The sequence below is a fragment of the Malaclemys terrapin genome, chromosome 10 (genome assembly GCF_027887155.1).
Source record: "Malaclemys terrapin pileata isolate rMalTer1 chromosome 10, rMalTer1.hap1, whole genome shotgun sequence".
In the NCBI taxonomy this organism is placed as follows: Eukaryota; Metazoa; Chordata; order Testudines; family Emydidae; genus Malaclemys; species Malaclemys terrapin.
The window spans coordinates 35,621,689-35,637,270 of record NC_071514.1 but is presented as its reverse complement, the minus strand read 5'-3'; the positions used below and the strand labels follow the sequence as shown (position 1 = coordinate 35,637,270).

At 40.9% G+C, this 15,582-nt stretch overlaps 1 protein-coding gene across 2 annotated transcripts in view; it reads right to left on the bottom strand.

Moving 5' to 3' along the window:
* The window catches only part of UBE2Q2 (ubiquitin conjugating enzyme E2 Q2), a 72,272-nt gene that overhangs the window by 16,170 nt on the left and 40,520 nt on the right, over positions 1-15,582 (bottom strand). For both annotated transcript variants that reach the window (XM_054041520.1, XM_054041519.1), the window contains exons 4-5: positions 13,678-13,734; positions 11,273-11,413 (exon numbers count right to left, since the gene is read on the bottom strand). In XM_054041520.1, the coding sequence (XP_053897495.1) occupies positions 11,273-11,413; positions 13,678-13,734 (198 nt within the window). The remainder of the gene's footprint in view (positions 1-11,272; positions 11,414-13,677; positions 13,735-15,582) is intronic.

The window sequence follows — 15,582 nt, the reverse complement described above, 5'->3', positions numbered from 1 at the left end:
AATGCAGGGGCTCTGTAAAATTGCCCATAAATGTAACTGTTATTAATTCCCCTTTTCAGAAGTAATCAGCTCCTTAGAAAAGGGCTGCTAAGATTATGCAAAGTGTATTGTATTATTGCTCACTTCAGACACACAGGAATGACATTTCAGATTCTTGCCTAGATTTACAAACCTGATACCTCATTCGAACTCCTCAATTCTTGTCCCAGGAAATTGGAGAGAACCCCTTACATTAAATGTCAGATGAGTTTGGATATATACATCTCTAATGATGAGTTCATTAGAAAAGTACCCCATATACTCATTCATAAACCAAATTTTTTTAGTAAAAAAGGGAAGCACCAGAGAAGGGGGTTGGCTTATGAATGGGTACAGAGAGGGAGAGGTGGGACACAGCCCCTCCCCTCAACAGAGGGAGCAAGGAGAGGCAGCACAGCCAGAAGGGAGGAGGCGGGGCCAGAGTCTCTCTGCTTCTGGCCACGCTGCTCTCCCCCCAGCCTCCAAAGCAGCTGCAGCTCCGGGGCTGGCAGGCTGCAGCCTACCGCTTGGCCCCACCCCCCAGAGCAGGCTGTGGCTGCGCTGCCCGGTCTGGCCCACCGGAGCAGCTCCAGCCAGGCCAGAGACATCCTCCCCTGGCTCTCCCCAGATAAGGTGGGAAGGGATGGGATGGGGAGAGTGTGGGGGTCCCGGGCTAGGGCTATGTGGGGGGTGGTCACAGAGGTTACTCCCCTGACTCCCAGTTTCTCCCCCCAAAAAAGTTTCCACACCAGCTGCTGTCCTGGCCCGACAGGGTAAGCAGCTGGTGCGCCGGAACAATTTGTTTACTTAGGTTTACCTCCGTGCCTGCGGATGCTGGAGGTAAACAAACCATCTCGGCCCACCAGCAGCTTATACTGATGGCCCGGGAGCCAAAGTTTGCTGACCCCTGAATTATAAGGTCAGCTTATAAACAGGTTATAAAAATTTTCCATTTTTACTTATCCATCCTGTGGGGGTCCGCTTATAAATGATGATCTTATGATGAGCTTATGATCAAGTATATATGGTATGAACCTCTATATGAAGCTAAGGCAAACTTACCACAACTATTCAGTGAATTTAAAAAAAAGATTGGGACTTATTTAGAAGCCTCTTCCTGAAACTGAGCACAAAGTGGGGGATAGTAAATAAAATGTGGTTTCACTCAATTTATATTTCCATTAATGAGAGCCAAGCATACAGGCACACTTTTCAGTTTATCAGTAGCTGAACTCAGATAACAGAAGTCTGATGGGATAATCTTTCTCTAGGAAATTGGCTGCTACCTAAAACTGAGATAAATTAATGGTGTTTGAAGATCCAGAGGATGTGGGGGAAAGGAATAATGGTTGTGAGGTTTCACTCCATCTTCTTTATGAAAATATACTTATGATATGACTGACATAACAGAGATATACTTTATGCAAGATGGGTCTTGTAAGGTATCATTGGAAAGGTTATGATTTACTGAATGTAATTATCCAATTTGTATGAATGTATCATTCATGTATCTAAAGTTAAAAATATGGACTATGTAACAATTACAACTGGGTGTGTATTGGGAAGACATCCACCAGACGACAGGCCATCAAATCTGATGAGCCATCAGAAAGGAACAAAACCATGAAAATACTAATCTCTCTCCCTCCTGGGAGGCATCAGGGACAACTGTGACACTACAAGGTCAGGTGGTCTCATTATCTGATATTAAACATTACCTGGGACTTTTTGTAACTTTCCTCTGGAAGGGAAGGGGGAGGGGGGTTAAGTTTGGAAAACAAATAGGATTTACATAAGGCAGGAATCCTTTAAGGATGGGGAGAAAGGCAAATAGGACTTCTCTTCTCCATGGCCTGTCTGCCCGAGAGGAGAAACTGCTAAAGCCACCTGAAGAGAAGGCAGAGTGGAGTCCAGCCTGAGACAAGGGTCCAATCTGAAAAGAAATATAACTGGAACTCTAAACTACAGAAACTTTGGAACCTGTCTAAAATAATAATATGGGTAAGAAATTACATTTTGTAATCTGTTTCTTAAGTATATTGAGCTTAGCTTGCATACTTTGTTTTATTTGTTCAGTAAACTGCTTTGTTCTGTCTTTTATCTCTTATATTCACTTAAAATTCACCTTTTGTAGTTAATGAACAAAACAAATTTTATTATTTAACCCAGTTTCTAGAATTTCTAACTGGGGGGGAGGGGTAGGGGGAGAGTCGTGCACATCTCTCTTCACCGTGAGGAAGAGGGCAAATTTTATGAGCTTGCACTGTACAAGTATTTCTCTACAGTACAAGACAGTAGTATTTTGGGTTTGTCTCCCAACAGGGGTGGGCACATGAGTGCTGGGGGAGCCATCTCACACAGAGCTGATTTCAGTCTGTAGCTGCAGTGGGATGCGGCCCTACGTGCGTGTATGTGCTGCAAGAGGCCAGAGAGCTTAATTCAGCAAAGCAGTAAGAGGGAAGGAACCCAGGCTGATTGAGCAGGGGAGGCTCAGTTAAACCACAGCACATCAGGTGGCAGCTCACCCGTCACAATGGCTTCCTTACTTTGGGTGAAAAAGACAAATTTGAAAACTCAAAAGCCACACCTGGTAATGTTAGCATTTTTCCCGGTCCTTTCTCTCCCACTAAAACACAAAATGTGTAGAGCAGGAATGGGCAAACTTTTGGGTGCGAGGGCCACATCTGGGTGGGGAAATTGTATGCAGGACCATGAATGTAGGGCTGGGGCAGGGGGATGGTGTGCAAGGTGTGGGAGGGGGTGCGGTGTGCAGGAAGGGGCTCAAGGCAAGGGGCTGGGGTGCAGGAGGGGTTCATGGTGCAGGCTCTGGCCCGGTGCTGCTTACCTCGAGCGGCACCGGCACGCAGTGGGGCCAAGCATGTCCGGTAGTGGCTCCTGGGGGTGGGGTAGGCGGCTACACTGCGTGCTGCCCTCGCCTGTGGGTACCACCCCTGAAGCTCCCATTGGCCACAGTTCCGTTCCCGGCCACTGGGAGCTGCAGAGGTGGTGCCTGCAGGCGAGGGCAGCGCATGGAGCCCTCTGCCCCCCCCATCCCCCAGGGGCCGCAGGGACGCGGTGCCAGGCACTTCTGGAAGCAGCGCGGGGCCAGGGCAGTCAAGGAGCCTGCCTTAGCCCTGCTACACCATGGGGTTGGCAATCCTGCGGGCTGGACTGAAAGCCTTGACAGGCCAGAGCCGGCCCGCAGGCCATAGTTTGCCCTCCCCTGGTGTAGAGGCTAGAATACATGCAAACAGTCAGGATAAATATGTAAAACTCAAACTTTAATGTCTTTAAACTTTTAAATGATAACCAGAATTCAAAGCAAAACCTAGAAAAAGAGGAACTTCATGTTTACCTAGCACTCCACTTAAGACCAAATTTATTATCAGCATAAAACATCTATGTAGTGTAAGGTATGGATTTTAACATTCAAGTACAGGAAAATACTGAGTGGTTTATCCTAATTTTTCACCAGAGTTTTGGACTAAACAGCTTTTGTAAAACCCAGGAGCTTTTCAGGTAAAAAAAAGGTAAAAAACAAACCCAAAGGGCTTATAGATGGCAAAGCATTCCTCCCATGAATGCAGAGAGCTAGTAACCCTCCTCCTGTGTGTGGAACAAGCGACACAAGCAAAAGTACTGGGAACTCTTGCTGGCACCGCTATGTCTGTCAGGGAACACAGCTTTTCGCAGCCCTGACAGATACAGCTATGTCAACAGAAGTCCATAGTGTAGACATAGCCAAAGGGTATTACTCTTGGGCCATCCATCTTAGCATTCCATTGGATCTGCATACACAAACTGAAATTCCACTCATTTTTCTTAATACATAGGACTTGTGAAATATGGTCTGCAATTAGGCATGTAGACAGAGGCAGAGGCTCCGCTGAAGCTCTGTCTCCTTTCATTTGGTTTGCACAGGTACACAATAAGGAGGCAATACTTCAAAAGGAACCATGGTTCACTGTCCAGGTAAAAAGGGGTTTTTCCAACTCCTCCTCCCCCCTTACAAATACCCTCCTCTTCTGGTCACCCATGGAGGAAGGGCACAAGTCCCTCTGCTGACCTGGTCAGACCCTCCCTGTTTCCTAGATGGACCAGGTAAACCTTCTGTGTGCGTTGTGGAGTGGGGAGAGGGAAGGGAAGCCTTTACAGTGGCAACTGACTACTTGTCTCCATTAAGCCAGACAAAGACCCCACCCCTTAATATGCAATGGGGGCATTCTGCAGTAGCCTTTGCCTCACTAGTTGATGTAACTGGGCAGAGAAGAGAGTTCTATTGCTGTTTAGCAGTTGCACATGGATGGAATTTTAAAGATATAGCTTCTATATGGAATCTCTAGTGGGTATTAGATGAAAGTTCAGACTGCAAAATGAAGCACTCAAGTCTGTAAATGCAAAAGTTAAGGTTGTCTGTGCAACCTGAACTCACAAGGAGACAGAGTTGTGATACAGGGTTGGGTGGTTTAATAGGTGTTGGTTGAGAGGAGCACTACCTCATGTGCTGCAGAATAGGAACAATATATAGTGAATGAGAGGGGATCATCAGGAAGTGCAACGTCCACATAGGCCACACACTGAACGAGACAGCTTTTTCATATTTATCCTTTATCTTCCCAGAGCACAATCTATTATCTTTAAGGTGATTTTTCTTTAGAGCATCTTAGTTCTGTCATGTTAATTTTTCAGATGTGCAGGAACATGAACAGGAAGAGGAGGAGCAAAAAAACAGCTGCCCATTTAATATTTAAGTGACATCTGTTGAAGTGGGGGTGTCTTGAAGTTTACACAGGCAAGGTAAGCTAAGAGTACGATCTTTTAAAGAGTTGTTAATTAAGCTTTTCTTGTTCAAAAAAAAAAAATCAGAAGAAGTTAGGTCAGGTGGACATGGTACAAAGGAAGCATGTTATAGAATGTGCCACTGCCAATGCTCTTTGCAAATGAGATACTGTTGCAACAAGAGGAACTTGAATTGCTCATTTATGAGGACACATTTGATATAGTTGCTATAACGGAAACCGGGGGGCGGGGGGGGGGGGGGGGAATAATTCCCATGATTGAAATGGGGGGAAAAAAAACAGTGGTTATAACCTATTTAGGAAGGATCGAGTGGGCAAAAGAGGAAGGGAGTGGCCCTCTATGTCAAAAATGGCATTACCTGTTTCTGAGTGAGTCACTGATAAGCGTTCAAGATCACTTTTATTCCAAGTTATGTATCAATGTCCCACAGATAAAATACAAGATGGGTATTAGCTGGTGTCTACTACAGACCTCAAAAATCACACCCGAGAACAGTAATACCAGCACCTTATGCACCTACTATATCTAGAACATCAGGGAAAGAAAGCTTCATGATCATGGGAACTTCAATTTGAGTAACACATGCTGGAAGTCACATGTTGACAGTACTCAAACATCCTTGGAATTTCTAAATACTATATATGACAATTTCCTAACTCAAGAAGTGTTGCATCCAGCACAATGGAATTCTATATTAGATCTCATCTAGACAGATAAAAAAGGAACTGATCACAGAACTAAAAAGTAATGGTAGCTTAGGTACAAGTGATCATGACTTGATTTAAATTTATAATGTGCAAAGATAAGTCCAGAACAGCAATATATAGATAGTTGGTATTCTAAAAGAGCCAATTTCACAAAGCTGAAAACAAAGGAACAGAGAATTTAAATCAGAAAAACGTGAATGATCATTGGAAATTGTTTAAGAATACTTTACTAGATGCCAAAAAAGCCACAATCCCAAAATCAAGGAAGGAGATCATACTGGTTAAAAACCGATCTGGTTTAGAGGGGAAGAGAAGGCAACTATAAAAAAATAATATACAATATATCAAAACAAGTAGAAGAAAACGGAAGTTGATAGTAATGAATATAAATCAGAAGCTAGGAATTGTAGAAAAATTGATAAGGGAAGCAAAGAGACAAGGAGAAATCTATGGTCAGAAGAGGTAAAGGACAATAAGGATTTTTTTTTAAAGTACAACAGGAACAAAAAGTCATAAGAATGGTATTCGTCCACTGCTAGATGATTATGGTCCAATTACAACTAGTAACGCAGAAAAGGGAGATGTTCAATAAATATGTCCACTATATGTAAATGATGGTTTCTCTGTAACTTGAAGTCTTTAAATCATGATTTGAGGACTTCAGTAACTCAGCCAGAGGTTAGGGGTCTATCACAGGAGTGGGTGGGTGAGAAGGTCAGACTAAATGATCTAATCTTAAAGTCTAGGAGTCGGTGTAGTGATATAAAGTGGATAACACTTTCCATTCCACTAGTATCTCAGGAAGATTTTAAACAGCAGCTACTAAAGTTAGTTTAAAAATCAGCAGGTCCAGATCGCCAGCTTTTTCAATACTCTTGGATGCAAGTTGAGGTGCTTGCTTGGACCATTAATGCTGATTTTCAATAAGTTCCAGAAGACTGGAAGAAAGCTAATGTTGGGGAAACAGGATGACCCAAAGTAATTATAGGCCTGTCAGTCTGACATTGATGCTCGGCAAGATAACAGAGCAGCTGATACAGGACTTGATTAATACAGAATTAAAAGGAAGGTGATATAATTAATGCCCATCAACGTGGGTTTATGGAAGCTAGATATCAAACTCACTTGTTATCTTTTTTATGATAATATTACAAGTTTGGGTGATAAAATAGTATTAAATGAAACACACTTAGATTTGTGTAGGCATTGACTTGGTACCACATGACATTTGACTAAAAGACTATAACTATATAAAATTAACATGGCACATATTAAATGGATTAAAAACTGGCAGCTGATATATTTCAAAATGTAACTGTAAACAGGGAATCAAACAGGTGCGATTCCAGTGGGATCCCACAAGGATTGGTTTCTGGCCCCATGCTATTTAACATTTTTAATCGATGACCTGGAACAAAACAAAGTAACTAATAAAGTTTGAGGATGACACAAAAAATGGGGAGTAGTAAATAAGAGGACAGGGCACTGATGCAGAGCAATCTGGATCACTTGGTATTCTGGGCACAAAACCAATATGCATTTTAAATATGGCTAAATATAAATGCATACATCTAGGAACAAAGAATATAGGACATACAGTATTTACACAATGGGGGACTATCCTGGAAAGCAGTGACTCTGAAAAAGATTGAGGTCATGGTGAATAAACAACTGAACACAAGCTCTCAGTGCAATGCTGTGACCCAAAAGAACTAATGCAACCCTTGAATGCATGAACAGGGGAAACTCTAGCAGGAGTAGACAGGTTATTTAATTTCTATATTTGACATTAATGTGACTGCTGATGGAATGCTGTGTCCAGTTCTGGTGTCCACAATTCAAGAAGCATGTTAAACAATTGGAGAGGTTACAGAGAAGAGCCATGAGAAAGATTAAGGGCTTAGAAAACATGCCTTATAAGGAAAGACTCAAAGAGCTCAAACTATTTTGCTTACAGAGAAGGTGAACTGATAATAGTGTACAAGTACCTACATGAGGAACAGATATTTAATAATATACTCTCCAATCTAACAGAGAAAGGTACAACATGATCCAATGGCTGGAAGTTGAAGCTAGACAAATTCTGATGGGAAATAATATGTATTTTTTTAAACAGTGAAGGTAATTAACCACTGGAACAACTTACCAAGGATTGTGGCGGACTCTCCATCACTGACAATTTTTAAATCAAGATTGAATGTTTCTCTAAAAGATCTGCTCAGGGAATTGTTTGGGGGAAGTTCTATGACCTATGTTATACAGGAAGTCAGACTAGATGATCATGATGGTGGTCTCTTCTGGCTTTGGAATCTATCAATCTATGAAAAACAGCACAAAGCAACCAGTGAAACTCTGGATTCCAATACCCACTTGGTGCTGTGCTGACTGTCAGAAAGCCCTTACTAAATTAAACTGCAGAGAAACTTGAAACAAAATACGGGTGGACTGGTACAGAGTTTTATTTGGGATCCCAAATATGCATCCGAAGAAGTGGGCTGTAGTCCACGAAAGCTTATGCTCTAATAAATTTGTTAGTCTCTAAGGTGCCACAAGTACTCCTGTTCTTCTTTTTGCGGATACAGACTAACACGGCTGTTACTCTGAAACTTGTCAAATAAAACTAGTTATAGTTATCATCTGCCTCCTCCTTGTAACATTAAATTATTTCTAATTTGAATGTTTGATGGGTATTAAAAATGTGATTCCTTTTTCTAATTCCATCTGTACTTGTTTGTTTTGCCATCCTCTGAAGAAGATAAAGTGAACAGTGATTGTGTAAAAACAAGGTAGGAATTTGGGATTTGCCTTTGTGCCTCAATGCACTGAGAGAATTCTCCATCATACTGTGCTATAAGAAAAGAAAGCCTAATGCCAAAGAATTTAGAGTCAAAGTTCATTTTTTCTTAGTATGTAGGGCACATTGCACACCATTTTAGAATCAACATTCTGCTATGGTTCCACCATCTGCTGTCTAGTAGTGCAGCAGTGGACATTAATGCAAGTATGAGATTAATTAATGCAAGTTCTCTTTTGCTCAGTGGTGGATCTGTAGCTTTCAGATCTCAACTCCGAAGGAACAAAATCTTAAGGCATTTAACCAGAACAGGAGCTACTATTTCTGGTGACCCACACAAATACTGTGGCTCCTTACAGGAGTTGAATACACCATTCCCTGGGCTCAGATGACCTTGTTGATGCTGGTGCATAAACAAGAGTGTGTTGGCATGAGAAAAAGCTATTATGTAAGTTGAAGCTGCTGCTGTGGAACCACCCCCCCCCCCCCAAAAAAAACCAAACCAAAAAAAACAACACAGCAATGTTCATTTCAGCTCCAAAAGAGAGAAGAGGAAAGCCAACGTTTGCCAAATGGAAGTACAAAATCTGTAAGGAAAGAAAATTCACAGCTTAACCATAAAGAATAAAATTAACACTACGGGGCCTATTTTCAACTCCATTTAATTTCCACGGACAGAGTGACTGGATTGTGTCACCTCACACTGCTGTGCAAGTTTGTTTTTTTTAATTACAATTACTGTACCATCATCATGAGATCATGAATTTTAGATATACATATTCCTTTAAGTGGTGTCTATCCTGAAGCTCTAAGTGGTTGTACACAGTTTAAAAAAAAGAAGAATTCAAGCTTTAAATGGTCAAGTCCTTGGATGGCAAAAGCAGAGTCCAGTTTGACTTGTTTTAAAGATCGAAAGTTAGGGATAACATTCTGAACTGCATAACTTTCTGATCCAAGAACCTGAAGTCAGAGTATGGGAATATAGAAGAATCACTCAACAAAAAGCACAGTGCCCTCCATTCAGCCACTCTATTTCCTTCAATCCACCACCTTAAGAAAAGCACAACTCAGAATGCTCCACCAGGCTTAACAAATTCAACCAGTGTCAGACTGATGCAGGGACAGGAGCAGTTCTAGTTGAGGAACCTTCATGGTGGATACCCTGCAACTGAATCACTCCATTTTGGAAAAGCAGGGTGCAGTGCCTCCACTTATTTTAAACTGTGATGGTACTGAACAGGAAGAAGCTGTCTCAAGTAGCCAGATCCTAAACTATCTAGGGCTTCATTGGTGTCACAGGCTAACAAATCGCAAGAAAAGCTTAAAATAGATCTGGATATGTCCCAGGCCCAGCTATGGAGATTGTATTATTGGTTCCAGTCATAAGCAGCACTTTTTGTCCAATATTTTCATTCTAGACAGATGACCGTCTCCAAATACTCACATCTACTGAAATACCAACAGCAAATTAAAGATTCTTTATGAGTGGGACAGTCATGATAAAGATTTAGGGACAACACAGCTGGAGTATGTAGAAGGTCCTCAAAAAAGCATTAAAGAAGATACTATATTGAACCAACTATATTTTATTTTATAGCAATCATGCCGTGGTCTCTAATCTAATTTCCATTTCTTTAGCAGGAGTCTTGGTTCCAGGAATAGAAGGTTTCAAAAGCTGTTTTATTTGAATCACCTCAATTTAAAAATCAAGAAAAAAAAAAAAAATCTTGATCTGGAGATGTTATGCTAATTTTTAGTAAGAAAAGAAACTCCCCCATAAAAAGAACTGTCTATTTCATTAACGGGTCAGAGAATTCCCTCCCAGAATGAGCCTGTGGGAGATGGAAGATTATTTGGCAGACAGTGTGATTCGCTACATGAAGTTCCCAAGCCTCTGAGGAGAAGATAGAGGATACAAGGCTAAGCAGTGCTTTTACTGCTATATTTTCTGGGGATATTTCTGCTGGCTTTCCAAAGGATGATACTGTAGATAACTGCTCCCAGTTCTGCCTCCTGAAAGTAATACCTACAAAACTAACACCTCAACTGCACAGTGAAATTTCCGCCATCAGAAAGAAGGAAGGTGTTGTGCAGCCTACAGCTTGCCTTCTGTGGTTATCAAATAGATTTTGCTAGTAGTCAAGCTTCTTTGATATACTCTGTGCCAAAGTGGAGAGGGTGATAGGACTCCAGTTTTTTTTTTTTAATTTTTAAATAAAGTACACAAATGTGTAAAAATACTTCAGAACGTGTAAAACTGCAAGTACTGACTGCATTAGAGATTACTGTACTTTGCCTTTTGTATCTTTAATTGTTCTAAAGAGGTATGAGCAACAGCTCTTGCTTAAAACCTAGCTGCTTCCTGTTGATCCTGCAGAGAAAACAGTCCTCCTATCAGAGGAGGCAAGTAGGAGACAGACTAGGGAGAAGGAAAACCAGCTAGCTAGATACCTCTGGCAAGAGGCCTAAGAAATGTTATGAAGTGTGAAAAATGGATTTGGTGTAAGTTTTTTCACTCTCACCAGTGTGAAAGTTGTTTTTCAGCTGAAATGCCAGAAATTCTTTGATCTACCTTACAAAACAATTTCAATTTAAATTGGCATTTTCCAGCTCAGATGAAAGAGGGCACGCCATGGAGCACTTTGAAGTTGTCACAGTGCCTCTCTGGAATCCAGGCTTCTAGCAAAACCCCTTCAGAGCGAAGGATTTTGAGAAGACATTAGGGTAGTGATCAGTTTGCTTTGGAGTTTTAGAAGTCTTTTACCAAACCAGCTTAACAGAGTTTAGCTTCTCCTCTTAAGTTTCATGGCTTGAGGCTTCTTTTTCTAATACATGGTAGAAGTCAGCTACAATGTTTGCATACGCAGTAGCAACATTTATTTGCTAGATATATGTAGCACTGGGTTCTGCTGCAGTGTAAGTGTATTAAGTCCAATACCTAGGTACAACTTACATTTAGGTGGTCTTGTCTTTGATTCTTTCTGATTTTTTCTAAAATTGCAAGGTTCTCTTTTTCAATGCCTTCATCCTCAGATTTCTTTCCATCAACAGGCTCTTCCTCCTTCATGTCATAGTGATCTAGGTCTTCAATGTCCTACAAGATGGAGGAAAATTCACTGAAACATATGAACTGCAAAGTCCAGTTAGCACAAAAGATTGCTCTCCATGCTGGGGTTTCTGGGGCATAGATGGTGTACGGTGAAGAGTACCAAATTAGTCATCTTTTGATGCTACTTTTATTTTGCCTCGACTTTGCTATCACCATTAACAGGACAGTCTCTGTAATTTAGGGAGGCTGTGTGATTGTACACAAGGCCCACACTCATCTACACTTCTGCTGGCAGAGACTTTGGTGGCAAAAAGGCATCGCTGTGGGAAGGGGAGGTTGCAGTTTACCAGTCCACTGAGACAAGTAGAAAACGGGGGTCTAGAACACCTCTGAAGGGAGCAGAGGGAAAGTGACCATTGAAGCTGGAAATGAACCTGTCTAGAGCATCCTCTACAGAATCTTAATTGCAACTTTCCACTTCCATAGTAGTAGAAGTTTTACAACCGCTGAGTTTCTAATCCACATTCATGTTTGGCAAACATGAAAGACAGAAAAATAAAGTACATGTTCACTATGTGAAGCTTTCAGCTGAAAGAGGCCAGAGAGAGCATCTGCATTACATGGACGTTAAAAAGGACAGAGGGGGTATATGTCACAGTTGAAGACATTAGACCTCAACTCAGATCTGGGTTCAAATACCAGTTATACAGTCATTCTGACCTTGGACAAGTCATTTAACCTCTGCGTTTTTAAAAACTAGTGGGGATAGTACTTCCCTACCTCAAAGGGTGTTGTGAAGCTAACATAATTATTTGTAAAGTGTTCAAGTACTAGGATTATGAGGGCCATGCAAATACTTAGATAGGCAAGAGTTCATAAGTTACTAAAAAGCAGTATTTGCTCTAGGGTTCTTGTCCAAGTTTTTCCCTCCTGCCACTGTTGTGCTTCATTTGATCCCCTCAGATGACATCCTCATTGCTAAAAAAGGAGGCCGAATTTCAGTAACGCAAGTATACAGGATGTAACATACTTTGAAATCCTTCAATACAAAATGAAGTGTTATTTCCCCAAGAGTCCAGACTGGGAGTATAAACTATATGCTGGAAACCTTGAGGTTGTCAGAGACTACGTGAAAACTAAGAAAGGTTTTAGAAGTGTCTTCACTTACTTGGTACATTTGACAGCATTGTGTGCATTTCCCATCTGTGAGGTTCTTTCAGATGAGAGAAACATTTTTAAAAGGATATAATCATAAGCAGTGCTCTGGTAGAATACCCCAAATTATATGGTTTTAAAATCTGGACTAGATTTCAAATGGATTATGTCTGACACTCATCTGTCTTCAGGGAAGCAATACATTGCTTCTATATAGCGAAGACAACCCTTTTGCCCAGTATCGTTTGTACAGAAATACGGGGTTGGTTGAAAGCAAGCAAGTTTTAAGACACTTCTAGAAATGCTCTAACACTAGTTAATTCTGATCTACCTAGTAGCTGGCCACAGCAGACTCCTTTAGAGTTATTCCATTCCACAAGGTACATATATTTAAGTTCTTTTTGAAAAAAAGTTGTATTAATTCTCTATTCCAAAAACAAAAGGGAACTGTATTTAATATCCTTTTTATTAAAAATATAAGTTTTAAGCCTGAGCAGTTCTTGTCTAATAAAACCTTTATATTGTTTAAACACAGACATTTGTTTCTCTTTGAGCCATTCTAGCATATTAGGGAAGTAATTTGAGGTGGGAGTTGCATATATGAAGGAGCTTATTAAAATTAGTATCATGTTGCTATACAATCATATTACCCACTTTGCTCCACCTCTTCAATATATCTGAAGTTAAGTTTTTTTTTTTTAAATGGTTCAGCTGATTTATAAGAGTTAGTGAACAAATTTGCTCTCAACATGAACCCTCAGTTCCAACTTGGGAAACGTTTTAAAACATAAACAAAGCCAGTTTATAAACTATTAGAAATAAGGGTTTACAATGCAAACTTGCTGATATGGCACAAGCTTTTTATATATATTGTTCGGACAAACAATGAACAGATGTCCATGTTTCAACACCCAAGAACCTCATTCTCAGCAGAATACTTTGAGAAACTAGATTTTCGTGCATGAAGGGTTATCTGAGAATGCCAGCAAAGCTTTGAACTTTTTGGTCAACGTTCATACTGCAGCACTTTTCACAGGGCCATTTTTTGCCTAGAATATGTGCATTTTGTTTTCATTAGCAATCAAGGCAAGGATTGTGCAGCCTCTTGAACACAAACGTTAGATTTACAGCATAACAAATTCTCATACACATACTTCACCCATGTCTTCTTCCTCCTCCTCCTCCGACGTTACTTCTTCCGTCGTTCCATTCTGGAATACAAAATTAGGTTTAATGAATTGTATGGATTTTTTTTTTTTTTTGCTTAGCATCACAGTAGCAGCTCTAGTATGCCAGGAAAGAAATGCAGTACATATGACATTTACATTTACCAAGATTCACATAGGACTGCAGCTTAATCTAAATGGATCAAACAGAAAGATGATGCATGCCTAGTCTTATTTACTCCATTACCAGGAAAAGTGGTACAGATATATTTCTGTGCAAAGTCCAAGTTAAAATGCTGCCATGCCATTATTAGTTTAGCTACTGTAACATTAAATCTAGCAAAGTGGGAGCTTAAAAAGGATATGATACAAGGATAGCTATTTAAAGACATGGGTAACCTACTAAAATGAAATAGATAGCTTTCTGATGTCATGACAGTCATCTAGGTTTTCAGAACATTCAGAGTCCACATGGATATTATGATGGCCTCAATTAAGTCATGAGCTAACTAAAATCTGTTTACTTCTATAGTAAACATAAATTGTACAACAATATTCTTGTAAGGTATTGACTATGTGGTTTAGTTCAAATTTTTAATGAATTGTCGCATATTATATGGAACAGCAGGTTGAATCAATTCTTCAGTAACTTGCTGTAGATTATCTCAGGTTTGCCTTGAGCTTCCTAGTGTGACCAGAACTATTCAGTGAAACTACTTCCTTTTATGATGATCTAGTGACTTACAAGTCCATCCCAGAGTGGAGTTTCCTTTTCCTTGTGTGTAACTGGGGAAAGACAGATACACTATACAACTATAATCTTGCTCATTTTTGGTCACATTCCCGTTTAGTCATTACTATATTACTGTAAGTTATTTTACCACATGACAGTGTGCTGTTCTACAGGAGTTTAGAAGCCATGTTATCTTAACACATACAAATAAAAAGAATATTCTCAGAGCCTATTACATATATTTAGGGCTCTACCAAATTCATGGCCATGAAAAATGCATCACGGACCATGAAATCTGGTCTCCCCCCATGAAATCTGGTCTTTTGTGTGCTTTTACCCTACACTATACAGATTTCATGGGGGAGACCATGGTTTCTCAAATTGAAGGCCCTGACACAAAAGGGAGTTGCAGGGATGGGTCGCAAGGTTATTGTAGAGGGGGGGGGTCACAGTATTGCCACCCTTATTTTTCCACTGCCTTCAGAGCTGGGCAGCCGAAGAGCAGCAGCTGTTGGCTGAGTGCCCAGCTCTGAAGGCAGCGCCCTGACAGTGGCAGCACAGACATAAGAGAGGCAATACCATAACATGCCACCCTTACTTCTGCACTGCTGCCTTCAGAGCTGGGTGGCGGAGAGTGGCGGTTGCTGACTGAGGGCCCAGCTCTGCAGGAAGCAGCACAAAAGTAAGGGTGGGAATACCACACCATGCCATTCTTAAATTTACACTGCTGCTGGTGGTGGCTCTGCCTTCAGAGCTGGGCTCCTGGCCAGCAGCCACCACTCTCCAGCTCTGAAGGCAGCGCCACCAAACAGCAGCAGTGCAGAAGTAAGGGTAACTGTACTGCAACCCCCGTCCCCACAACAACCTTGCAAGCCCCCTCCCCCCCAATCCTTTTTGGGTCAGGACCCCTACAATTACAACACCATTACATTTCAGATTTAAATAGCTGAAAACACAAAAGGAGAAAGCCGTCATATTTAGGCAAAGGCTCCGTGAGATAGGACCAAGATGTTATGTGCAGTACAAGGGGAAGTAGAAAGGTGACTCAAGTTGTGGTGGGCAATAGTCAGACAGACTAAATTAATCCAAATTATTTAACAAAATAAAAAGATTAGAATAGCTAAAGCAGAAGCCAGTTAGGCTGCCTAAGCAATTTGGCT